General features: G+C 40.5%; 3 protein-coding genes across 3 annotated transcripts in view; 2 read left to right on the forward strand and 1 right to left on the reverse strand.

The window, feature by feature from the left end:
* The first annotated feature begins 5,812 nt into the window (after positions 1 to 5,812).
* Positions 5,813 to 7,106, forward strand: LOC114427658 (carcinoembryonic antigen-related cell adhesion molecule 21-like). The gene is made up of 4 exons (XM_028395874.1): positions 5,813 to 5,945; positions 6,160 to 6,508; positions 6,591 to 6,651; positions 6,924 to 7,106. Exons 1-4 carry the CDS (start codon positions 5,813 to 5,815, stop codon positions 7,104 to 7,106), a joined length of 726 nt encoding a protein of 241 aa, XP_028251675.1.
* Positions 7,107 to 8,519: 1,413 nt separating this feature from the next.
* LOC114427744 (kallikrein-8-like) lies at positions 8,520 to 10,060 on the reverse strand. The gene is made up of 4 exons (XM_028395989.1): positions 10,021 to 10,060; positions 9,614 to 9,800; positions 9,338 to 9,437; positions 8,520 to 8,690 (listed from the first exon to the last, which is right to left on the reverse strand). The coding sequence occupies exons 1-4, from the start codon at positions 10,058 to 10,060 to the stop codon at positions 8,520 to 8,522; spliced, it is 498 nt and encodes a 165-aa protein (XP_028251790.1).
* A 13,389-nt stretch (positions 10,061 to 23,449) lies between these two features.
* Positions 23,450 to 24,420, forward strand: part of LOC114427838 (uncharacterized) — a 1,166-nt gene continuing 195 nt past the window's right edge. Inside the window, exons 1-4 of the mRNA XM_028396078.1 lie at positions 23,450 to 23,534; positions 23,704 to 23,985; positions 24,069 to 24,302; positions 24,389 to 24,414. Coding sequence (XP_028251879.1) covers positions 23,480 to 23,534; positions 23,704 to 23,985; positions 24,069 to 24,302; positions 24,389 to 24,414 — 597 coding nt within the window. The 5' untranslated portion in view covers positions 23,450 to 23,479. The remainder of the gene's footprint in view (positions 23,535 to 23,703; positions 23,986 to 24,068; positions 24,303 to 24,388; positions 24,415 to 24,420) is intronic.

Raw genomic sequence — 24,420 nt, forward strand, 5'->3', positions numbered from 1 at the left:
GGAGCTGGATGTATATTTGTGGGTTTCATTCTGTGTTTCTCAGGTATGAATGATTTTTTTTTTCTTGTTTATTAACTACAATGAAGTATTAAGTAAAGACTGTAAGGTATTTCATCTGGACTGTGTGAGAGACAGAGCGAGCTGCAAAAAACGTCTAACAGGAGATTCACTGTCAGCTTTAGTAACAAGATTTTCACTGTGTTTGCTTCACAAGCTCATGAAGAGACATTATAATCCTACAGTATCACTGACTAACTACTGTTAAACAATCATGTCTTAAAATGGTATAAACCTGTCCAGATATTTTCTAATGAAATCTTCTATTAAAGGGGTTCATGGTGAACAAAACAGCATCTGTGCCTTAAAGGGTTCATCAGTGAATCTGACCTGCTCAGCTCAACATCCCACTTCCAACAAGAAATGGTACATTATGTACTCAGGTGGCTCTGAGACTGAGCTCTCTGCTCATGGAAGTCATGTAAAGTACAGAGTGTCAGAGGAGGATAACTTCACTCTGACAGTCAATGATCTAAGAGAGAATGATACTCACACTTACTGCTGCAAAGGACCTACGAGCACATCAGACACCTGTCAGCAACGTGGAATTTATCTCCGTGTTACAGGTACAGTGATTCAGACAAATGTGTGATGACTCTAAATATAAATATTATACACATGTTGTTTCTGTCAGACCTGCAGGTAAAGGTGTTTCCCACCACTGAGGGGCAGGCAGTATATTGTTATTTTTCATATGAGACTTTCTTGGATGTTTTGTATCACATGTCAGATACAGCTGAATAAATGCTATAATGAAATATAATATTAAATAGCTCATATACTAAAAGGAATCCCAATCTCTTTGGGTTAAAGTGTGGAGTGATGTCATGTCCCCCATGGTCTGTGACATTTTGTTTTTTACTGTGATTGGTCACCGAATATAAGCAAATAACACAACTTACTTTCTGTTGATGTGTTATAAAGTTTTATAATCCTAATTTAGATTAGAACTCAGATTAGCATTTTTTTGCTCACCCCATTGTTCCTGCTTCTCACTGTGTATCATAGGAATTAAAGCCATCTGTTCTTCAGTCCCCACACACTGAGGAGAACCAGACTGGTTCAGGTCAAACCCAACAAACAAATAAATGTGACTGCTGAATACTCAAGAAACAATTCAGTGTTTATGTAGTTCATGTCAGTGAGTCCATTTAAAATCTGCCATGATCTGTTACTGTAGCCCAAAGGAGCAGGGCGGGGGAGCATGTTGAGATGAAAGACGTTTGCTTATTCCAAGCATTGAATTTGACTGAATGTCTCAAACACTACAACATCACTGGCCTAAAACAATCTAAGTGTTAGTTTTAGCAGATACCATCTCACATTTTACAGATAAAAGATAACAGAGGCAAAGTTCAAACTGAGAGTGCAAGTGAAGAGGATCTATAATGGAAGGAGGAAAACACAAAGAAGAGCTCAGAAAATAAGAGAGGACTGTGGATGAGAGAGGTTAGCATCAGCCTGAAAAATGTGAAGCCTACTTTTAACCAGAACATAGACACATGTGTAACACATCTGTGTTCCCTCCCCTCCACGCTGTGTTTTCACCTACATTTTGAGTCTTCCTCGTTCTCTCCTCTCATCCTGTCATCTCTGCCCTCTGCTCTCCACCCACTCACTGTCCCTCTGGGGTCAGCCATATGCTGTGTACTGTACCTTCACATGATGATAATATGTGTTACTGTGTGTGTTCCTAAAGATCAGTAAGATCTGAGCAATGATAAAACATGTGAGCAGGGAGCTGAATGATCTTTGAATCAGATTTATTAACCCGTGTATTTGTTTTCATTTTAAAATAAACGTTTGGAGCTCTTAGCAGAGAACATGTTTCATTTCTTTGACATGACTGTGGTGCTACAGCTAGATCTGCATCATCTAACAGAGGGATGAAGGAGCAGCGTGTGGACGCTGTGTCTGAGGTAATGCTGATGAATCTGATCTGTCTTTCTACCATCTTCCACCAGCACCATCTATCTCACTTTGTTTTCCTCAGTGAACAGAGGCATCAGTGACCTGACACAACATTTGGATTCAGAACATAAACACATTTAGATCCAGATTTTTACCTCAGTAAAGGACCACCACAGTTACTGGATAACATATTTAAGGCCAGGTCAAACATGTTGGGCAGAATATGACAATATGTCTTCTTCGTCTCCCAAGCAACCTGATCATGGGAGACTCAGATCTCCCATGTAATTACAGCCCTATAGCCCCCACATACTGACCTCATTTTTCAAAAAACTAAATCCTAATTTTTCGCAATTTTCATTTTGCACAGATAAAATGAAGCTCTTAGCACAAGTTCAATCAGGAAGACTGTTGTCTTCATCATAGTTTAAAGCACGTCATTCAACAATTATCTGCCTCCCTGATCTCTCCCTCTTCACCCCTATCTCTCTCTCTCCCTCTCTCTCTCTCCCTCTCTCTCTCTCTCTCTCTCTCTCTCTCTCTCTCGCTCTCCCCCTCCTTAACCTCCCACTCTGGTCAGGTCATTAATAGAGAACAGTAACCAAGCTAAAGCTGAAGCTCAAAAAGTTCGCAACAAAGAATAGTACACGTTGTCTGGAAGGCTGGTACACTCGGAAAACTCACAAGACGAACTGGTACCGTGTGAAGGGAAGACACACATTATATACATTATATTTACTAAGGTAAAATGGGAGAGACAATGAGACACAGGGGAGACACATGGAAGGGGAAGACAAGACACCTGAAAGGAGAGGGAGAGCAGCGACTACAAAATCAAACAGAAAGTAACAAAATCAAACTAGAACTAATACAACACAACAAAACAAAAAACAAAAGCCCTGGCTCAAGCTGAAACCCTGACACCAAAGCGGACTCATTCATAAGGCGTTGTTGATGTATGTAAAACAACATCATTCACACACATTTCTGAGATTAATAACGACAAATCATTTACGTAGATGCACTTTTTCAGGCAACAAAATGGGCCACGACTGAAAGTCCAAACACAAAACAGTCAATAAAAATAAATACAATTCATTTAATCCAACAGCTCCCCCTGCTGGCAGAAATCTTGATCATATCTTGAAGTGTATTCCTTAAAAGAACTGAACCCTAAACATCTGTGTGTTTGTTTGTCCAACAACACTGCTCATATCAAACATGTACAAAACTGTGAGACACAAAGTGACAGCTTCCTTGGAAACATTACAGTACTGTGACACAACAAAGCAGTTATTATAAATGCAGGGAACAAAAACGAGCTCATCATGTACCTGTGGTGTCGGCTTCAAGTGAAGCTGTAGTTTGACACAAAATTATAAGTTGTCAGGCACAGAGAGGAGCACGAATACAAGGGATTGTTGATTAAACTCCTCCATTTCAGAGCATTCACTGATGACAAACTGTTGAAAAGTTACTTGGATGTAACTCAAGATCTATGTGTGTCACCCACACATAGATATGCCAACCTACATTCACACCCAAGAAGTGACAGGAATACTAATGAGGTTATAGTATGAAATGAAGTGTTATAAGTCACACACTTCCTCCTTTTTAGTGTTTTTATCACAATGAAGCAGCAACAAAACATGTAGGCTACTGTTTTACTCACATAAAGAGACAGGACTTTGACTAAATTAAAAAATAATAACAGCACTGGCTGATCAAATAAAATGAAACTTCCAATAAACAAGAATTCATAAGTAAAGTTTTATGTTTACTAAAGATAATGAGTGAATCAGGAAGGAAGTGAAGGTTTGAGGGCAGTCTGCTAACTACAGTCCTCTGAGCTCTCCTGTTCATTAGATGCTGCTCACTTTAAACCCTGGAAGAGTTTTCTTGAAGGCAGCAGCTAAAACAACCACTTACACAATGAACTGAAAGTAAAGGACGACAACAGCCATGTTACTGGCTGAAGCTGGATGTGTGTTCATGGGAATCATCCTGTGCATCTCAGGTATGAGTTATGTTTTTATATCTTATGTAAAATAAGTAACTCAGAGAACTGAAATGGTTTTTGTGAAATGTAGGAGGAAACATCCGAAATACACAAGTATGACTTGTAACAATCAGCTTTTAAAATGCAATAATGTTCAGATGTTTGCTAACAAAAGCTTCTGTTGAAGGGATGAATGGAGAAGAAAGAACAATCTGTGCTTTAAAAGGTTCTTCAGTGGATCTGTCCTGCTCAGCTCGACATCCCACAGACAGCATGAAATGGTACACTTGGAACAAAGATTCTGTTTGGAGATAGTTATCCACCATTACTCATCTAACATACAACATGTCTGAACACTCACACACTCTGACCATCAATGATCTGAGAGAAACTGATGCTAACAACTGCTGCTGTGAGGATGAGAAGACATGGCTCTGCTGGGAGACAGCATTTAAGCTCATTGTTTCAGGTAGATTGGCTGTTGATAAATATATCTTTAAGAATCAGTATATACGACACATGACATTTTAAAAGTAAACAGCACTTCCTCAGACCTGCAGGTAAAGGTGTTTCCCACCACTGAGGGACAGACAGTAACACTGATGTGCAGCACCAGCTGTGCTCTGACTGAAAAGCCTGCAGCCTACATCTGGTACAAGAACAGAGAGTTCCTCTATGAGGACTGGTCTCCCTGGTACCAAGAGCTGGTCAGCAGTGAGGAAGCAGTCAGATACTCCTGTGCTATCAAAGGCTACGAGGACCTCAGAGCCCCTGAAGTCTCAGTGGGTGAGTGACAAGGGACGTCTCCTCCTCATGTTACAAATGCTCTGATTAATACACCAATACTGAACCTCTTCTTTGTACTGATTCAGATTCTGTCACAGAGACCTGCTTCACTGTGACCTATGCTGGAGGGAGGATGTGTTCTTATACCCAGACATCAGTGAATGAGTCCTGCTCCATCACACATCCCACAGGTTAGTTAGTTTGTTTTTATCATTGATCATGACATATGTGTTTTGACATTTTAGTCAGATATTTCTTTATATACTGACTTGTTAATTATAACCTAAGTTAAATGTATGTATCATCTTCCAACAGAAGTACAGGTTCAATGGATTCCTACATATCAGTCAGTTCAACTGACCTGTAACACCAGCTGTCCAATGACTGACAGTCAAACTGTCTTTACATGGTGGTCCCACAATACAAAGTTTGACACACAAGACCGTCAGCATTCAGTTTACATATACTCTGCTGACAGTTTCTCCTGTGCTGTAAAAGGCCTTGAACATCTGCAGTCTCCCGAAGTCTGTGAGTATGAACCAATCAATGCTCTGACTTACAGAATGACACATGAACACACACAGAGGGCTGTTAAGAAATATGATGGTCTGAATAATGAGGCATTATACTGCATACAAATAGAATTAGTGGATTATTAGTGGGACTTTAAATGAATCTGGGATAAACCTTTTGACCACTAGGTGTCACTGAGAGTTTAACATTCTGTTATAGTATAAACTAAATATCAAAGTAAAACAAACTAAAGTCATAACTGTATGACTACATATTTGTGAACATATGTAAACTGTATGTTTATCATGTTTATCAGTAAACTACTGTGTTTTCTGTATTTCAGGTGTGGGTAGGATCTGCTGGAGTGTGAACTATGTCAGGAGGAGAATCTGTGCTCTGCAAGGCTCCTCAGTCAACATCACTAGTCAATACTCATATCCACACCAACCACTGTCAAAATCATGGAATAGAACAAAAACACGAGGTAGGCAGGACGAGGCTGAGCAGGTGACTGAGGATGCAGGTCGTGTGGAGTATCATGACAACATGAGAAATCAACACAACCTGACAATCAAGAACCTGACGGAGGCTGACTCAGCAGAATATTCACTCACAATTCAGAAAAATGAAAGAACAAGGAAACGGTCTCATTTTCCTGGAGTCACTTTGGTCGTCACAGGTAACTCAGAGCATTAAATAACTTGTAACAGTGCTGATGTTACCACAGTGTCTTTGTCCTGCTTTGACTAAACAATGGGACCAAAAATGACCAACTGATCACAGCCTTAGTTTGTTTGTCTCTGGATGCACTTCATAACATGAACATCAACACAAAGCCTGTTTGCACTGCAGCAGTAAGAAAGAGACACTGACTGACTCTCACCATGTTTCAGGTGTCAGAGTGCAGCTGCATCCTGCAGTGGTGACAGAGGGACAGACAGTCAGACTGACCTGCAGCACCAGCTGCCCTCTGACTGACACAGCCTACATCTGGTACTTCAACAGTCGACCTCTGAACCTGTCACACAGCCAAAACAAACACCTGCTTCTAGACCCAGTCAGCAGCCAGCATGCAGGAAGATACTACTGTTCAGTCAGAAGCAGCAAAACAAGCCTCAGCTCCAGTGAGGAGACTCTCACTGTCCGAAGTCTCACAGGACCTTCAGCTGCTGCTGCTGCTGCTGCAGGAGTCTGTGCTGGCCTCCTGGTCATGACACCTCTAGTCATCTTCCTTTGGATCAGGTGAGTGAGAACACTCTATTGTAGATCAATCACATGAGTCACATATTGATGTTTACTGTCATCCCTGATTGTGTTCACTCAGCAGAAAGAGGAGGACTTCAGCTCAGCCTCCTTCAAGTGATGCAGCAGATGGAACAGAGCAGGTAAAGCCCAGAAATGTAAAGGTTCCTGCTGTACAGTCATACTTTCAGCTTCAAATGACCGTAAATACAAAAACATTGAGACGTTTAGAAATCCTGCTAGAGGACATCTTCCTCTGTTCCCCTGCTTCCCTTCAGCTGCACTGACACAGAAGCACAGTGTGACATTAGTTCTATGACTCCTGTTCAGGCAGTAACATTCTACTTAAACACCGCTCGGAGTCAACAAGTGTCCAACAGTGTAAACTCACTTCATGTTCTTCCTTCCTCTTTAGTTAAACCCTGCTCCTGTGTATGAAAACATATCAGCTCAACAGCCACAGCAGGAGGACCTTCACTACAGCAGAGTCCACTTCTTTAAGAAGCAGACTGATCCTGTCTACTCCACCGTCCAACCACATCAGCCCAGAGAGGAGGAGCATGCTGCTTATGCTGTTGTGTCTTTTACAACAAGATGAACCCTGAGTGAGACGCTCTTCCTGCACAGCTGGTTCTGAACCCCCTCAGAAACCAGCGTTCTATTTACTGTTTATGAATATTTTTAAAATCCAGGCTTACTACACTGTGTGTGTGTGTGTGTGTGGGGGGTCTTTCTGTCTTTGCTTGGATGTGCTGACACATTTCAACACTTTGTTTAACTGGTCTAATGATGGTGCAGCACAGTGGTTAGTTTGTGGTTTACTGTCGCCTCACAGCAAGAAGATTTCTGAGAATCCGGCTCAGGCCTTTCTGTGTGGAGTTTGCATGTTCTGCCTGTGCCTGCCTCTGGCTTTAAAGCTAAAGATCTAAATGTCTAAAGCGTGCTTGTTAGGTTAATTGGTGACTTTAAACTGCATAGGTGTGAGTGCAAGTTTGTATGGTTGTTTGTCTGTGTATGTTGCCCTGTGATGGACTGGCAACCTGTCCAGCGTGTACCCCACCTTTAGCTAGCTGGGATGATCCTGTACTACAGAAAAAAGCGGGTTTAGAAGTTGGATGGATGAATGTTCTAATGAGAAACAGGAGGTCTGCCATAGCTATAACAGTATTTACACGTCAGTAAAGTGCCATGAGACGCACTGCATTTGCTAAGAGGGCAGACAAAGACAAAGTACATTGCAAAACATGTCAGATTGTTTGTGCTCTGCTGTTTATTTTTTGTATGAGACTTTCTTGGATGTTTTGTATCACATGTCAGATACAGCTGAATAAATGCTATCTGCTATCTAATTGCTCTGGGGAATATATCTGACCACATTCTGATGACCTGCACTACAATGTTGGAACATGAATAAGTACATTAGTACTATGACTTAGTGATTTTTATTACATATACTACATGTCCTCATCCTGAGAGAAATCAGTTCATTTGTCAGTGCATTCTGATCTCTGGCCACATTCTGGATGTTAGCCACTGCCATTTTTTGCGCACTTAAAAATAAAATGTGAGACTGGAATTTTTTAAATATTGAAATTCATAAAGATATTCAAAATCTAAAAGCTAGACTGAAGAAGTGAGCTTTTGTTTAATATTTTAATGAAATATATAATGAAATATAATATTAAATAGCTCAAATGCTAAAAGGAATCCCAATCTCTTTGGGTTAAAGTGTGGAGTGATGTCATGTCCACCATGCCACTCCTGTTTTATTGGCCTTAGTTTGCATATAAGTCAGATCACAAATAGCCAAGTGTCACTGACTGCCTGCTTTGACGATGTTCATGTATGAGAAATTTAAGCCTCCAGCCTCCAAATGTGAAGAGGAAGAGGATAAAAATTATAATATTTATAATGTTTTAAAAATAAAAGACACAGAAATCACAATTAACTGTTCAGATCAGAATCTGAATTCCTTTATTTATCCTTGAGGGGGAATTCATTGCTTTACACTTTATATTCTGATGTTGTTGTTAGCACTTTGCTTGTGCAAAATGTCTTTAATCCAGTCCGTGTAAAAACAGACATTCAAGAACAGAGCTGGTAGCTCACAGGCATATTCACCAACACCTGAAATGATGCCGTAAATCATATTGTTGTAAACCACTCCACCACCGGAGTCACCCTAAGAGAGAGAAAAAGTTAGTAACTTAAATTTAGTTCCAAAACATGTGATAACTAGAAGATAGAGCTAATATTACAAGCCATGTCAACTTACTTTACATGTATTCACTGTTTTTTCTTTGCCACAGAACCAGTTTCCAAATGGCTCATTTGGAAATAACTTCTGGATTTGCTTTCTGATTGTTTCACAGGTGCTAATCTGCATTTCTGCACATTGGAGCTTTTCAGGCTGACCAGGCACTGTACAAATGGTTTTAAAATAAATATGTTTTTCAAAGGAAATTGAGCTGCAGGTGATCAATCAGTCTTACCTTTTTTTCTATTCCTATCAATTTGATAACCACCATTTCCTGCAACTTCAACTTTTTTACCTCTAAAAAAAAAATCAAAAAGTTATTATCTTCCATTTCAATCCGTTTTTTCTCAGCACAAAACAAAATATTAGAAATACCACATCTGCCCATCCACCTTTACTGGTCTAAATCAGTTAAGCCTCAGGTTACATGCTGCACTCTTTCTCATCACACGTATCACTTGAGACGATGGATGTAACCCTTAAAGGCCTACTGTAATATACTGAAAGATACTTTACTCACATCATAGTCTGTTCAGAACAGGAAGACTTGTCAGGAAGACTTATGGGTGTGATTTTTGAGGGATTTGGTAACAGCAGCAGCATGATGTCATATCTGGATAAACTACTGTTCTTTTAATTTCCACTTCCGGTTCTGAACCCACAGTTGCATACCTGCAAGAAGAAGACCAACATGCTCCAGTCTCAATACAATCAATATGTCTAAAAGGTCAATGCCAGGAACATTAGTAATTACAAGAGCAACAACTTTTACATTAAGCCGTAAAATGACAGGTTTGTAAAGTTTAATTAATTTCTGGCTACTTATCTATTAGGTAAACTTTTCTCACATTTTGCTCTTTTTGCAGTGAGCTGATGTTAGAATCCACTCTTCATGGATCAGGGAGCCACCACACAGAGAACGCTTTCCATCAGACTCTCCAACTAATCTGACATGATACGCCCTCTGTGCAGGGTCACAGTCTTTACCACCAAAAATCCTCTTCTGTAGATCTACTGCTGTGCCCACTGTGACACCTGAAAGAGACAGTCCTCAACAGGTGACCTTGAGTTAGAACAACATTTGTTTATACACAGGAAGCTTCACATTTACTGTTCAGAAGATGAAAACAGGTTGAGGTGTTTATTTCATCTTTATCTATAATTTGATTCTAACATACATACAGTTTACAAACAGAAAAAACATATCTGTAATAAAAAATATAATAAAATGAAAAAAGAACAGCTAAGCACTCACCAACCCACAGCACAAGGTGAAGAAATGTAAGATGAGCCATCACTGTCATTGACCCCTCAACTTCTGTATGACAGTGTGACAGCGCTGCCTTTTTAAATCTGTTCATGATGTTCTATTGGCCTCGAAGCCACCAATACCTTCATGTGAGTTTATCGACATGATCCTATTGGCTGCAGAACATTACACTTTGATTCAAAGTTTTGATGTCTTATCAAGTGTTCCTGTAGTGCAGCAGCCATTTTGTTTTAAATTCTTTCCGACATTTTGTTTTTTGGTAGTATATAAAAAATATGAAAAGCATTCAATAATATGGTGTAATAATATTAATATAGTTTTACAATTTGATGATTATTAATTTCAGTGTGATTTCTGGCTGTCCTAGGTCAATTTTGTGAGTAAGGTCTACAGCATCAGGTTTTAAAAAGCACATTTTTCTTTCTTTCCTTTTTTTTAAAAAAAAAAATCATTTTTTCTCAATTGTTTAAACACCTTTTCTGAAAGCATGCCTCATATTCTCAGAACTCTACAACACAAAAAAAACACACACAATGGGCAAAACCCCTCAATTCTCCTGCATAACCACCTCCTCCTAACCACCCTCACTCGTGGTGCACATCCTGCACTCAGGGATTTAACTTGTCAGTTAAAATAGTTTCAAATTTCATGTTCTGTTAACATGATGAAAAAAGTTTTATGACTAATTTTATGGTTAAACTCATAAAATACATTCAAACAACAACAAAATGTGTTTAAGCTAATTGTATAACTAATGTTTCTGAGTTTCTCTTCACGTTGAGCTTACTCACATTTTAAGGCAGCAAATGAACTTACATTTTAAGTTGAACCACATGAAAAAGAATCATTCTAAAGATTATTTGGGTCTCGTTCCATCATGAGGTAAATGTTCTTAGAAAATGCATTAGAGCCATAGTTTGCTTATCAAAGCAAATGAAATGACAGAGTTATCTGTCTTATTTCCATAATTTGCCTTTCTTGTAACAGGCAGGTTCCCCACTTAGTTCTGCTGACTGAATGTAAGCTGCCCTTCTCTGTGCTATGCAGCATATGTTCATAGCTTTATAGCAAAATTAAATATGTCCAAGAGGTTAAATTGAGGTAAATGGACTCGTGGATTTTTTCCCCCCTGACGTTTCACCACTCCCCCAGGTGGCTTCCTCAGTTCTGTTGATTTAAAATAATCTAGTTGTATTTCACACTAGGATAATTTCTTGCCTTCTGTATGCTGTATATGTAATATTAGTGGCAGTTTTTATTTCAAAGATTCAAAGAGGCTTTATTGTCATATGCACAGTATTGATGAAATGCTTGTAACCAGGCAGGCAGGTACCTCCAAGTAAGCATATGTACAAAAAAAACAAAAAACAAAAAAGTCATGTCATAATGTCATAAAATCTCACAAACTGTCACAAACTACTACATGCACCTTTGCACCTTTGAGTTTATAAATGAAGGTTTGCCAACTCTCCAAGCACAGAGTACAAGTATATTAATCTGTCACATAAAAATTCACAGATAAAAACAGGTTAAACCTGTGATAAAAAAATGAAGAAATAAACTATATTCTATTTGTACATTGACAGTATGCCTGTTTGGCTACTTCTGCTGTATTCTGAGGATTGTTTTCTTATTGTTTTTTCCTTTCTGTTGAACATCACCATATGTATACAATACATTTTGTTGAGATGATCCATTACAGACTACAGACTACAGTCATTACTTTCTGACTACTCACTTCTGTCATTTTCAATATGTCAGTTGTGTCAAACAATCCATAAAACAATTGAACATACAGTGAGTGATTAGCATGTTGCAGTGAAACATTTGTGTCAGTTAGGCTGTTTAGTAAAATATATTCTTATTAAGTTTGCTTATCAGGACAGAGGCAGAGTCAGTGAACTCCCTCACTGAGTATATTTGGTTAGATTTGCTTTATAGACTGATAGTTGGCATTCTATTGGAGACTGTTGTTATTCATTCAGTGAAGAGACCACTGGAATATTACACAACCGTATTTTACTCTTGACCACAGCACCGGCGATCGCACAGAAACAACAGTACAGTATGATGCTTTATGAAGATAAGATCATTGTTGCCAATATAATGCTAAGCAGGACTGAGAATGGCTTGTTTATGTGTGCTGCATGTATTTGGTCAAGAAAATGATCCAGTGCTACAAATGTGTGAACCTTTGCTGTCAGTATCATCTGTGACTCCTTGTACAGCAACAACAGCAGTGGTCCAAGGTTTCTGTTAGCTGCTGATCAGTCCTACAGAAAGGTCTGGAAGAAGTTTAACCCATTCTTCAGTACAGAACAGCTTCAGTTCTGACACATTGATGTGTTTCCTCACATGAACTGCTTGTTTCAGGATCGTTCACAACATTTTTATTAGAATAAGGTCAGAACTTTGGCCCAACCATTTCAGGGTGTTAACTAATAATTTGTGTGGTTGTTGTTGTCTTGTTGTATGACCCACTTTGTCTTGAGCTCACAGACAGATGTCTGACATTTCCATCAATACAGACAAGTTAGTCTGGCTCAGATGCAGCAAAACAGGCCCAAACCATGATATTACCACCACATAAACAGGCTGAGGGAGGGTCATATGCTGGCCTGCAGCATCATTCTTTCATCCAACATCAGGCTTCTTATTTAAGACAAATAATTTTATTCTGGTCTCATCTGTCCACTCTGGTTTGTCCATGTGAGCTTTCAGAAACTGTAGACAGGCAGCAGTTTTATTTTTGGAGAGTAGTGACTTTCTCCTTGCAGCTCTGATGTGCACACCATGGTTGTTGTCCTGATGTTGGATTCATGAACATTAACATTAGCTAAATGTTAGCCTGGGTTCCTTTGTGACCTCTTAGCTGATAGACCACTCCTGGGGAGGGTAACAATGGGCATATTTTCCACCATTTGTACACAGTCTGTGGATTTGTATAGTCCAGACTCTTTAGAGATGGTTGTGTAGCTTTTTGCAGGAGCAACTATTTATATAAGGTCCTCAGAAATATCCTTTGATTATGCCATTATATATCCACAAACATGTTGTGACGATCAGACTGTCATCACTGTTGTTAAAGTAAAACTGGATACTCACTGACATCTTTCATTGCCTGAATACACCTCTGAACAGATGGATTATAATTTGGCATTCAAATAAACTGATAATCTTTCAGGTTCACATACTGTACTTGTACAACAAAAACAAAACAAATACATGACAATGAAATATTTCTGTTTTACTAGTTTGATTCTCGTTTGAAGTTCTCTTTAATTACTGTTAGATAGACATATGTAAAAAATAGTTGATGTTTTGGGACATATTTATGCAGAAATTTGAAAAATTCTAATGGCAGCAATGTATACTGCATAGCATTTGTGGAAGTGTTATGGCCCTTTATGATGGAGACAAGAGATACGGGTCAGGACACAACAACTAAAATAAATTAGGGGGGTTAGGGTAAAATATAAATATAATCATTATATCATTAATATGAATTAATATTTGTTTATTGGAATAACCGAAACCGGGTTTAACAAAAGAAATGTGAGGGAGATGTGGACTCAGTCAAATAGAATCAGAATCAGAATTAGAATTGTGTTTATTGCCATGTAAGTGAAGGGGATTCACATTACTAGGAATTTGCCTTAGTGACTGGTGCATACATAAAAACATAGAATAATTAACATGAAATAAGATAAAACAAGACAAGACAAAATTAAGGTAAATAAGATAAGTAGTGCAAGATGGAAGTAAACAGTGCAAATAGTCATCATTGTGCAGTGACTATAATAAAGTGACAGTGCAGAGCAGTGTATTATTTAAAGTTGAACAGTCCAAGAGCAGAGGGGAAGAAGCTGTTCTTGTGAAGGGAGTGGCTCAAAGAGTCCATGTCCAGGGTGGGACCTGAACTATTGACTGCCTGAGCAAACAAAGGATCTGGCTATACTCCCAGCCCAGGTAGCAGCTCACCTGGATTGCACAGGCGAGCCCAGTCAGGCAAAATCCACCTACAGCACACAGAGGAGGGGAACATTGGAGCTGCCAGGCATGTAACAGTGAGACAACGATGTGTGTATGTGGGGTTCTTTGACAGGAAATCTTGAACAAAATAACTAGTAATCAATACTTGGATCATCTGTGCAGTTTCAGCCCTGTGTTTTTGTCTCAGTTTAAATAATAATATGACCTACACAATTCACAGTGACGTTATTACACTACATTTAAACAGATTTGGAATATCAATACATTTAGTTTTTCGATCTCACCTCTTTTATACTACCAATGAAACAGTGTCTTTTTCCTTCCCGTATGTGTTTTAGCCATGGGCCTTCTCATCAGCAACACAACCAATGCCTTCCATAGAGAGTATATTCCTACTGTGTGAGTATAACAAACAGCTTAAATAAATAACACCTTAAAAAGCATATCACAAGACAATATGGATAAACCCTGTGGCTAAATTCTCCAGACTAATAATGTCATCTTCAACTAATGCAACAAAGTACCAAAAGGGCCTAATAGCATGTTATATCCAGGCCTAGGACGACACTTGTGTACATGATGATTTAAAGGTATTGTTTTCTCAGAGCTCACCCTGAAGCCACACCTCCTAAGCACATGGAAGTGCCCTGTTCCCTGATGAAGAGCAGTGGGCGTCATACATGGCAAACACAGCAATGAGCATGTTCCTGCAAACTACAAATATGTCCGGTGTAGCAGTAACAGCTGGGTACAGTAGGATGTCAGGCAAAGCTAAAGTCACCCATGTTAGCTGTGGTATATGGTGTTTGCTTTGAATGTTTATCTTGAATCTACAGTGAATTCTTTTGTTTGCTGATGAAACAGTTTGTGTTCTTCATAGACAGCTAGCTGCCTGTCAGTTTGTTATTTATGAACTCCTGAAAAGCTGAAATAAACAAGGGTAGCTATGCCACACAGCTGGCTAGCACTGAATTTTTATTATGAATCTTCAGTCCAATTCAGCTGTGATGTTTGTTTACAGAGCAGCCTCTGCTCCCCCCAGTTACCTCGCATCATCACAGATAACCTCCTGCTGTTCTTTAGTCAGTATATCACTGATATGCAAGCCCTATTCACGGACAGCAAAGGTCTGTTTATTACTGGGTGGAGAGAGGACAGGGTGAGTACCATAGTTTCTTTAGGGTCCAAAAGGATTATTGGATGATGTTTTCAGAGTCTTGTCACTTCCACAGATGATCAATATTTTTCATTTTGATGTGAAACTGTTTAACTGATCAGTTGCTAAATTAAGGTAATAAAAAAAAATTAAAGCTGCAAGCAGCATTGTGGACCCTCACACACCTTGCGATCCGAGGAGCCATCGCTGTCCCCTCTCCTATGCTCTCGTCTCCTATGCTCTCCGCTCCTCTCATTTCCTGAGATTTACAGCAAACACACGTTTACAAGACAAAGTTTCTGTTGCCAGTAGGTGGCGCTATGACCGTATCATCCAGCGCAGAGCTCTTCAGTCTCCAACAGAAAAAAAAGATATCTTGCACCCCCTGCAGACAGGGAGAGAGAACAGCTCAAAAAAAACTGTCCAACGACGTTAGAAGCACAGTGTTCAAAGAAAAGCTTATTTACGTATTTGTCATTAAAATATTGTTGTTGCTTCTGTCAGCTGTCACTTCTTTAACATCTCTCTTTCCCTCCCCCCTTTGTCCCTTCATAAGAGGGAATATATTGCAAATTCCTGCCATGCTGACAGGCTGTGACCCTGGCTGTTATGAGGAGAAGGAAATAAATGGAGACAGAGGGCAGAAGGAAACAGAGGCATGGGGCCGGGGGTCGCTCCTGATTTTAATAAAACATCTTCAGTTTCTTCTCAGCTTCCACCTCAGGAGTCCTGGAAAGGGCAGGTGTGCAAGAGTTTACTGACACAAACCAGGTCAGAAGAGTGGAGGACAGAAATAGAGGAGAGAGGAGGACAGAGGGAGGTAAAGGGTGATCTATACACTTTGTGGTCTTTTAGAATACCGTATTTTCGCGACCATAAGGCGCACCGCATTATAAGGCGCAGTGTCAGTTACACGGTCTATTTCTGTCCTCAGCGCATACACAAGGCGCACCGTACTATAAGGCGCAGGTTACGCTAAAACATACCAGTACGTAAATTCAGTAAAAACCGGCTGGATATCAGCGAGGAGCCGGTGCAGCCTCTCTCTCAACGGTGGCAGCGACAGAGAAACAGCGTGTGTGTTTCTATGGGCAGAGCAGTGGCTGCTGCTGAATGCCTGTTGTGATTCCAACTTTATCTTTACACTTTATTAACAAATAAAGACCATCTTTGGATATAAATTGCACCACAGTGATTCCTAATTCATTATTGCTCTGAAATTATGCCGGCTTTCACAAAAGCTCGGACAACAGTCACTGAGACGCTAAGACGCATGCTACGCTAAAACATACCAGTACGTAAATAAAAAGGTAACGGGACAAAAACATAGAGTTAAGTCGAACTTTATTACAGCTATGTACAATACACTCACATTTTAATCAATCCTCTCCCGCAAACCCATCAAAGTCCTCATCTTCAGCGTCAGAATAAAACAACTGTGCCAGTGCTTGCATACCAGCTTCCCTCTCATCGCTGTCAGAGTCACTGTCGTTGCCGGCTGGCTGTTCTGAAATTACACCGGCTTTCACAAAAGCTCGAACAACAGTCAATGCAGAAACATGAGTCCATGCGTCCACAATCCACTCACATATGGTGGCGTAACTCGCCTGGCGCTGCCTCCCAGTCTTGGTAAAACTGTGCTCGCCGTCTGCCATCCATCGCTCCCACACCGCTCGCAGCTTAGCTTTAAACGCCCTGTTTACTCCGATATCCAGCGGTTGAAGTTCTTTGGTTAACCCTCCCGGGATAACGGCAAGCTCCGAATTCGTCTGCTTCACCTGGTTTTTTACTCCAGCGGTGAGATGGGCGCGCATGGAGTCACAGATCAGCAGCGAGGGTGATACGTGGAAAAAACCACCCGGTCTCTTTACGTAAACTTCCCTGAGCCACTCTCCTGCGATCGGACCCTCGCATCTCAGCTTTAAGACAGAGAGTTACGTTGCGCTGCAGAAGCGAAAACCCAGGAAACATCCTCCGCAGGCCGCTCACATCTCTATCAGCAGCGATAGTAAAAACAGTCAGTAAAAACCGGCTGGATATCAGCGAGGAGCAGATTTAAACTGCAGATTTGAACAAGTGTTTTGGGGCTCTGGCAGGGACATGGGAAAGAGGACAGACTGGGACAGTTTGGAGACGTGAACTGATCCCTTCACACATACAGACCGTGTTAGTGTAATACTTCTTTCCGTGTGAGGCGAGTGCACACAGATATCCACTCCCACAGCACTGCCCAGCAGCATGTGATGTGTGTGCCCTCACACCATATTTGCTTTGGATATGTTTGTATGTAGAAGCCTTGTGGCTGTGGGTCCCACTGCAGTACTGCAGACCAGGTTTCACAAGCTAAAGATTGTGTCATAAACACAAGGACGAGGCTGAATGGGTTTGAAGACAAGTTGAAAAACACATGAAAATACTCTGGGGTTTACATTTATCTGACAACCACTGTTTGTTTTTACTGTGATTTCCGTACAGTTAAACAAATGAGTTGTTGTGTGGACACACTAAGAGGTCAGGTTCTGGGGTCCTAAAAAGAAATACCAAGACACCACTACACAAATAAACTTGAATTAATTTGAATATAATTATATTCAATATATGTAAGGCTGTGTGTAATGTACTGGTATTCTCCTGTTATATATTCACCTGATTTCACTTGGTGTGTAGGTTTACAGGAGACAATACCCCATGTCATAAAATATAAATAGCAAACTTTCTGCCTCTGCTAGGTTTCAGTCAACCACATGAAACTGGATGACATCCATGTTTAAATTACAGTTTGTATAACTATACGGCAGCCATGAAGTACATTGTTCTGGCTTACCATTTCTAATTTTTAATGTTACTGCAACAAAGAGTGACATTAGTGGAAATGACATGACACACTGTTAATTTATTGCCCACTTTAAATTCTAGTTAAAATACTTATGTTTATCTTATTTCAAATTTCCTGCTGATTGTGTTGATTCCTGAACGTTCTGCCTTTATCAACAGTTTGATGAACAGATGATTTGTTGGCACTATGACAACGAACAGATAAGAAATACTATAACATCTTTGTAGATGCAGAAGTGGGCAAATTCTTCACTTAAATTTCCTTTTACTAAGAATCCTAATCTGTGAAGGAAGATTGATGTCAGGGGTGCGTGCAGACTGTTATCTCACGACTTCTGACCAACAGTCCTCAGCCTGCTGTTAGTTACCATGAAGCTGCTTTAACTTGAACTACCCAAACACAGCAGCAACACGATTTGAGGATGACAACAATGTCAGTTGTGTTAAAGAATAGACATGAATACAACAACAAAGCTTCTGTTGAAGGGATGAATGGAGAAGAAAGAACAATCTGTGCTTTAAAAGGTTCTTCAGTGGATCTGTCCTGCTCAGCTCGACATCCCACAGACAGCATGAAATGGTACACTTGGACCAAAGATTATGTTTGGAGGGAGTTATCCACTATTACTCATCTAACATACAACATGTCTGAACACTCACACACTCTGACCATCAATGATCTGAGAGAAACTGCTAACTGCTGCTGCTGTGAGGATGAGGAGCCAGCGCTCTGCTAATACAGAAATTAAGCTCATTGTTTCAGGCAGATTGGCTGTTGATAAATATATCTTTAAGAATCAGTATATACAACACATTTTAAAAGTAAACAGCACTTCCTCAGACCTGCAGGTAAAGGTGTTTCTCACCACTGAGGGACAGACAGTAACACTGATGTGCAGCACCAGCTGTCCTCTGACTGAAAAGCCTGCAGCCTACATCTGGTACAAGAACAGAGAGTTCCTCTATGAGGACTGGTCTCCCTGGTACCAAGAACTGGTCAGCAGTGAGGAAGCAGTCAGATACTCCTGTGCTTTCAAAGGCTACGAGGACCTCAGAGCCCCTGAAGTCTCAGTGGGTGAGTGACAAGGGACGTCTCCTCCTCATGTTACAAATGTTCTGATTAATACACCAATACTGAACCTCTTCTTTGTACTGATTCAGATTCTGTCACAGAGACCTGCTTCACTGTGACCTATGCTGGAGGGAGGATGTGTTCTTATACCCAGACATCAGTGAATGAGTCCTGCTCCATCACACATCCCACAGGTTAGTTAGTTTGTTTTTATCATTGATCATGACATATGTGTGTTGACATTTTAGTCAGATATTTCTTTATATACTGACTTGTTAATTATAATCTAAGTTAAATGTATGTATCATCTTCCAACAGAAGTACAAGTTCAAAGGATTTCTACATATCAGTCACCAGTTCAACTGACCTGTAACACCAGCTGTCCAATGACTGACAGTCAAACTGTCTTTACATGGTGGTCCCACAATACAAATTCTCCTGTGCTGTAAAAGGCCTTGAACATCTGCAGTCTCCTGAAGTCTGTGAGTATGAACCAATCAATGCTCTGACTTACAGAATGACACATGAAAACACACAGAGGGCTGTTAAGAAATATGATGGTCTGAATAATGAGGCATTGTACTGCATACAAATAGAATTAGTGGACACTAAAGTCATAACTGTATGACTACATATTTGTGAACATATGTAAACTGTACGTGTTAGTACTACTCCTTAGGCTTAAGGAGTGGGCAAAAATGGAGGTCCAAAAACAAGCAAAGATCATACACAAAAACTCAGTAACCAAGCTTAAGCTGAAGCTCAATACATTCTCAACAAAGAATACTACAAGGTGTCTGGAAGGCCGGTACGCTCGGAAAACTCACAAGAAGAACTGGTACCGTGTGGAGGGAAGACACATTATATACATTATATTTACTAAGGTAAAATGGGAGAGACAATGAGACACAGGTGAGACACATTAGGTGGAGCAGGTAATCATCACAAGGAGGAGGGAGAACACAAGGAAAGGGGAAGACAAGACACCTGAAAGGAGAGGGAGAGCAATGACTACAAAATAAAACAGGAAGTAACAAAATCAAACTAGAACTAATACAACACAACAAAACAAAAAACAAAAGCCCTGGCTCAAACTGAAACCCTGACACCAAAGCGGACTCATTCACAAGGCGTTGTTGATGTATGTAAAACAACATCATTCACACACATTTCTGAGATTGATTATGACACATCATTTACGTAGATGCACTTTTCAGGCAACAAAACTATAAGTTGTCAGGCACAGAGAGGAGCATGAATACAAGAGACTGTTGATTAAACTCCTCCATTTCAGAGCATTCACTGATGACAAACTGCTGAAAAGTTACTTGGATGTAACTCAAGATCCATGTGTGTCACCCACACATAGATATGCCAACCTACATTCACACCCAAGAAGTGACAGGAAAACTAATGAGGTCATAGTATGAAATAAATTGTTATAAGTCACACACTTCTTCCTTTTTAGTGTTTTTATCACAGTGAAGCAGCAACAAAACATGTAGGCTACTGTTTTACTCACATAAAGAGACAGAACTTTGAACAAATTGAAACAAAAATAACAGCACTGGCTGATCAAATAAAATGAAACTTCCAATAAACAAGAATTCATAAGTAAAGTTTTATGTTTACTAAAAATAATGTGTGAATTAGGGATGCACCGATGCATCGGCTAAACATCGGTATCGCCGATGTTTGCCTCTGCCATCGGCAAATAAAGATGATAATTGCCGATGGCAGTGGCCGATGTTTATACGTTGATTTACATGTCGCATGAACGCTGTGCTCATGAGAAACTCCCTTTTCTCCTCATTTTTTGGAGATGTATCTCTGCCGAGACGAAAGGTGGCGCCCGCGCACTTTCCCCCGTAGAGTAACAGAAGATGGCGGTCGTGTGGCAATACTTTACAATTTCGGAGAAAGATGCACGTTATGCAGTTTGCAATACGTGTTCTATTGAGATTTCAAGAGGGGGGACGGTAAGAAAGTCATTTAACACAACAAATCTCATTGGACATTTGAAAAACAGACACGAGGAGGTGTACAGGGATTACTTGCAAGTTGAACAAAAACGGAAAAATGAAGCCGCCAAGAAAGAGCAACCCCCCGCCAGCAAGACTCAGACTTTAATTGACACTGCATTTGATAAAGCCAAACAGCTGCCTCCAGACAGCGCCAAAGCAAAACAAATAACAAACAAGGTGATGGAGTTCATCGCTTTAGATGACCAGCCTTTCTCTGTAGTGGAGGACGTGGGATTTCGGGGTCTGATGAAGTTTATGGAGCCACGCTACGTGCTACCTAGCCGACGTCACTTTGCAGAGGTCTGTCTCCCCGAAATCCACAACATTGTGGCCACACACATTCATGAACTACTGGCTCGTGACATCGCTGCGATCAGTTTTACCACTGATATATGGAGTTCCGATGTAAGCCCTGTGAGCATGCTTAGCCTCACGGCACAGTGGATCGACAAGGACTTCAACTTGATAAAGGCAGTGTTACACTCCCAGGAGTTTAAAGGTACCCACTCAGCATCTGCCATCTTGGAAGCATTTGAGAAAATGTTCCAGACGTGGAAAATCGACAAAACCAGAGTGCATGCTGTCGTAAGAGATAATGCTAGGAATATGACGAAAGTTATGACGGACACTGGTCTGGCTAGTTTTGGCTGCATGGCACACACTCTGCAAAGTGGCAATTCATGACAGTGTTTTTAGCCAGTGCAGCATCACAGATGTCGTGGCTATTTGCCAAAAAATTGTAGGCCATTTTAAACACTCACCCCTCGCCTATTCCCGTCTTCAGGCTGTGCAGATCCAGTTGGGAATGAAACCAAAAAGGCTCCAGCAAGATGTTTCCACTCGTTGGAACAGTACCTTTTATATGATGGAGAGCTTGCTGGAACAAAAGCGCGCACTTGCTACATACGCCGCAGACTACGACCTCCCGGCCACTCTCAGTGCGCATCAGTGGCAATTAATTGAAAACTTTATAACACTCCTCTCCCCGTTTGAACAATTGACAAGAGAAGTTGGCTCATCAGAGGCATCAGCTGCTGACGTTATCCCCTCTGTGACCGCTCTGAGACTGACACAGACCACAGCGTTAAAACAACAAAGGCCTCATTATTAGATGCTGTAAATAAACGCTTCGATCAAATCGAGAATGATCCAATGTTCTGCATTGCTACCTTATTGGATCCCAGATACAGGGATCGCTACTTTGATGAGGACGTTAAACAATGTGTACGAGCAATACTTGACGCGCACCTGTTGCCTGCTGCCTGTGCCGAGGATGGCATACGCGATGGAGAGAGCGCATATCACCCACAGCTCAAGAGGCAACGAGCCGACGGAGGGGCATCCCTGCATGATATGTTTGAGGAGATTCTGGAGGAAAACGGACCAGAGAGGCCAAGTACTTCTGTATCTCAACAACTGGATATTTTCTTGGCAGAGACCCCTATTCCCAGAAGCGGACTGCACTCGGCTATTGGAGAAATAACCACCTGCGCTTTCCAGAAGTGGCACAAATGGCACGCAGATACCTTTGTGCGCCATGCACCAGCATGGAGAGTGAGCGCTTATTCAGTTTTGTGTCTCATGTCTTGGATGAAAAGAGAAATAGACTTTGCTGCGACAAGGCAGAGATGCTTATCTTTGTAAAGAAAAACATGCATCTTAGTAAAAAGTAGGCGAGAGGGCTAGAGGTAGCCCTATTCATGTTTGCATTTTGTATTGTATGAAGAACATAATTTATTTTATTTCCCACTTATTTTATTTGTATTTTTATTTATACTTGATGTGTTTTTATTTTTTGCAAAAATATTTTTATTGGGCCATAAAAAAATCTTCTCATTGAGTAAGTTTTTGTTTATCAGGATAAAACCACATTTTGTTGGGCAATTCAAGTACAATTTATTCATTGATTAGGTAGCAGTCCAAGAGGGTTTTTGAAAGTAATTTAAAGAAAAGAATTTACATGTGAATTAAGGTTAATCTTAATCTTAAATGTCAATTAAAAAGCGACGTTAAAGGTTGTTTCATAAATTTGTCTGAATTTGTGCTCATTCAAGGATAGTATGAGTTGAAAGACTTGTATGTTTCTGTGCACAAAAGAAGGAGTAAATAACAAAAAGAAAAAACATCGGCATCGGCCAAGTTGTTATGTTAAACATCGGTATCGGCCCAGAATTTCACAATCGGTGCATCCCTAGTGTGAATCAGGAAGGAAGTGAAGGTTTGAAGGCAGTCTGCTAACTACAGTCCTCTGAGCTCTCTTGTTCATTCAATGCTGCTCACTTTAAACCCTGGAAGAGTTTCTTGAAGGCAGCAGCTAAAACAACCACTTACACAATGAACTGAAAGTAAAGGACGACAACAGCCATGTTACTGGCTGAAGCTGGATGTGTGTTCATGGGAATCATCCTGTGCATCTCAGGTATGAGTTATGTTTTTATCTCTTATGTAAAATAAGTAACTCAGAGAACTGAAATGGTTTTAGTGAAATGTAGGAGGAAACATCCGAAATACACAAGTATGACTTGTAACAATCAGCTTGTAAAATGCAATAATGTTCAGATGTTTGCTAACAAAAGCTTCTGTTAAAGGGATGAATGGAGAAGAAAGAACAATCTGTGCTTTAAAAGGTTCTTCAGTGGATCTGTCCTGCTCAGCTCAACATCCCACAGACAGCATGAAATGGTACACTTGGACCAAAGATTATGTTTGGAGGGAGTTATCCACCATTACTCATCTAACATACAACATGTCTGAACACTCACACACTCTGACCATCAATGATCTGAGAGAAACTGATGCTAACAACTGCTGCTGTGAGGATGAGAAGACATGGCTCTGCTGGGAGACAGCATTTAAGCTCATTGTTTCAGGTAGATTGGCTGTTGATAAATATATCTTTAAGAATCAGTGTATACGACACATGACATTTTAAATGTAAACAGCACTTCCTCAGACCTGCAGGTAAAGGTGTTTCCCACCACTGAGGGACAGACAGTAACACTGATGTGCAGCACCAGCTGTCCTCTGACTGAAAAGCCTGCAGCCTACATCTGGTACAAGAACAGAGAGTTCCTCTATGAGGACTGGTCTCCCTGGTACCAAGAGCTGGTCAGCAGTGAGGAAGCAGTCAGATACTCCTGTGCTATCAAAGGCTACGAGGACCTCAGAGCCCCTGAAGTCTCAGTGGGTGAGTAACCAGGGACGTCTCCTCCTCATGTTACAAATGCTCTGATTAATACACCAATACTGAACCTCTTCTTTGTACTGATTCAGATTCTGTCACAGAGACCTGCTTCACTGTGACC

This window comes from Parambassis ranga, chromosome 1, assembly GCF_900634625.1.
Source record: "Parambassis ranga chromosome 1, fParRan2.1, whole genome shotgun sequence".
Classification (NCBI taxonomy): domain Eukaryota; kingdom Metazoa; phylum Chordata; class Actinopteri; family Ambassidae; genus Parambassis; species Parambassis ranga.

What these genes read in the sequence shown, in the direction of transcription:
- LOC114427658 (XM_028395874.1), top strand. Translation starts at nt 5,813, where the DNA reads ATGAGAAATCAACACAACCTGACAATCAAGAACCTGACGGAGGCTGAC. An exon ending in AGTCACTTTGGTCGTCACAG is followed by an intron (nt 5,946 to 6,159) that starts GTAACTCAGAGC and finishes ACCATGTTTCAG; the next exon opens with GTGTCAGAGTGCAGCTGCAT. An exon ending in CAGCAGATGGAACAGAGCAG is followed by an intron (nt 6,652 to 6,923) that starts GTAAAGCCCAGA and finishes CTTCCTCTTTAG; the next exon opens with TTAAACCCTGCTCCTGTGTA.
- LOC114427744 (XM_028395989.1), bottom strand. Translation starts at nt 10,060, where the DNA reads ATGGCTCATCTTACATTTCTTCACCTTGTGCTGTGGGTTG. An exon ending in CACTGCAAAAAGAGCAAAAT is followed by an intron (nt 9,438 to 9,613) that starts GTGAGAAAAGTT and finishes TTCTTCTTGCAG; the next exon opens with GTATGCAACTGTGGGTTCAG. An exon ending in GTTACCAAATCCCTCAAAAA is followed by an intron (nt 8,691 to 9,337) that starts TCACACCCATAA and finishes TCTCTCTCTTAG; the next exon opens with GGTGACTCCGGTGGTGGAGT.